Source organism: Tupaia chinensis, unplaced genomic scaffold, assembly GCF_000334495.1.
Source record: "Tupaia chinensis unplaced genomic scaffold, TupChi_1.0 Scaffold000159_1, whole genome shotgun sequence".
Classification (NCBI taxonomy): domain Eukaryota; kingdom Metazoa; phylum Chordata; class Mammalia; order Scandentia; family Tupaiidae; genus Tupaia; species Tupaia belangeri.
In genome coordinates, this window is record NW_006159630.1 from 1,467,357 (window position 1) to 1,469,483 (window position 2,127).

Genomic DNA, 2,127 nt, shown 5'->3' on the forward strand with positions numbered 1-2,127 from the left:
CCCCCCACCGCGGCCCCGCCCTGAGTCATGCTGCGCCCCCACACACTCAGGCTGCGACAGTCACTTGGCAGTTTTTCTTGCTTTCCTGTCATAAGCCGTGCCCCCCGCGGCCCAGCCACGCTCTCTGAGACTCGCTCTCCCGCGTGGCCCACGGGGCCCTCGGCCGGGCCCGTGCTGGTCGTGCTGCTACTTCTTTTTTGGAATCTTCTCCTTTTTGATGAGTTCAGAAAATTCTAGAGGAAGAGACCGAAGTCTGGTAAATACTCCCTAGCGCCCCCCAGTGCAGGCCATTAGGCTCAGAGGAGACAAGGGGTGCCCCCTGCTGGGGAAGCCCTGGTCCTGCCCCCTGGGCCCAGGGTGCGGGTGTGGCCAAGGGGCCTGCGCTGTGCTGTCGCCCAAGCCCAGCCTGCTTGGTCTCAGCGGCCCCCTGGGGACCAGTGGACCCTTCTGACAGCTGTCTCCTGTGGCACCCCTGCCTTTCTTGAGGGAAACTGAGGTGCAGTGGGGCCGGGCCTGAGCAGAGCCCGGTGTCCAGCCCACAGCTGTGGCATCTGCGGGCCCAGGCGGGGCGGGTGGCGCGGGTGGCGCGGCTCGGGGCCCATGCTCATTCTCCCCTACGGACTCTCGCCTGCCTGCTCGCCTCCAGGCCTGTGACCAGAGTAGGGGAGAGGGGAGGGCCCAAGGGCAGCACCCTGCCCCCCCACCACACAGGTGCCGTGCAGTGGCCCTGCCCTGGCCGCTTCCTGGGCCCTGCACAACCCCAGTGCTCGGTGTCCGGACCTGGCCATCTGTGCCTGTGGGGACTGCATGGCTCGGGCAGGAGTGGGCCTGGCCCTGTGGCCTGTGACTGGGTAGGCCCCGGGGGGTGGGGAAAGGTCTGAGCATGTCCCGCCCGAGCTGTCCCCACCTTCGTAGTCAATCCTGCCGTCCCCGTCGGTGTCGGCTGCCTGGATCATGGCCTCAGCCTCCTCGTCGGTCAGCGGGGCGGTGGGCCCGGCGATGGGCACGGTGCACAGGATGTACCTGGGCCAAGGGCGGGCACGGGTCAGGGCTGAGAGGCGCAGGGTGGGAGGCAGGCATGCAGGGGGCCGTGGCCCGGAGTGCCCACTGGTCCACCCAGCCCTTGGAGGTTACTTGATCTCGTTCCACTCGATGAACCCACTCTTGTCCTTGTCCAGGGTCTGGAAGGCCTTCCGGATGACACTCTCCAACTGTCCAGAGCCCTGGAACTTCTTCATGTGCTCAAAGAACTTGACGTAGTTGAAGGACCCTGGACCGAGCAGGCAGGGTCACCTCGATGGGGCCGGGCCCAGAGGAAGGTCCCCGCCTGGGTGACAGGGCACCCGATAACCCCTCCCCCGCCCCTGCAGGACCGGTCCTGGGCCTGTCAGCCTCGGTCAGAGAGGGTGCCCAGGCAGGAGAGCCGTGGCCTGGCACCGTGGCCTGGCGTCGTACCATGGTGCCTCATGTCCGCAGGCAGCAGCTCAATGTCCTTGTCTGAGAGGGACGTGCCCAGGGCCAAGGCCATCTTCTTCATCTGGGAGGAGAACTCCTCGTCCATGCTGGTGCTGCGGGGGACAGGGTGCCACTTGGTGCACGGCGGAGTGCCAGCCTGCCGCATCCATCGCAGCTCCTGCCCGCCGGGAGCAGACAGACTGTCCCCTGCAGTCAGCCTCCAGCCAGAGTCCTGGGGCAGGCTGGGATTCCGGCTGGGCAGGCAGGTCTGGGCACAGGCTCGGGGGGGCCGCAGGCAGGGCCAGGGCCATCTGGTACCCTTGCAACAGCAGCCGGTGACCCGCCATTCTCAGGTTGCCGTCCCCAGGGGCTGGTCCCGGGGCCCTGTGGCGAGCAGCTGGTTCAGAGCTCCAGGCTGCGGCCAGCAGGCGTCTGAGGCTCCTTGGCCTTCTCGAAAGTTCACAGTGGCAGAGCCTTCTGGAACATGCTCCTGCCACCAGGAGGGCTGGGCAGTGGCTGGAGCCACGTCTCCTGTCTCCTCCTCTCAGTGCAGACGCCATAGGCAGAGGGTCACAGCCAACCCTGGAGCCTGGGGACCAGGGGCACCAGGTATGCCCCAGGTCTGCATCCTGCCTGCAGACCCGGGCTCCCCAGCTGCTGTGTGACTTGGGG

General features: G+C 67.0%; 1 protein-coding gene across 1 annotated transcript; it reads right to left on the minus strand.

Annotated features, from left to right (window-relative positions):
* Nucleotides 1-85: 85 nt before the first annotated feature.
* PVALEF (parvalbumin like EF-hand containing) lies at nucleotides 86-1,575 on the minus strand. The gene is made up of 4 exons (XM_006145665.2): nucleotides 1,456-1,575; nucleotides 1,135-1,270; nucleotides 908-1,023; nucleotides 86-233 (listed from the first exon to the last, which is right to left on the minus strand). Exons 1-4 carry the CDS (start codon nucleotides 1,559-1,561, stop codon nucleotides 187-189), a joined length of 405 nt encoding a protein of 134 aa, XP_006145727.1. The 5' UTR covers nucleotides 1,562-1,575; the 3' UTR covers nucleotides 86-186.
* Between the last annotated feature and the right edge of the window lie 552 nt (nucleotides 1,576-2,127).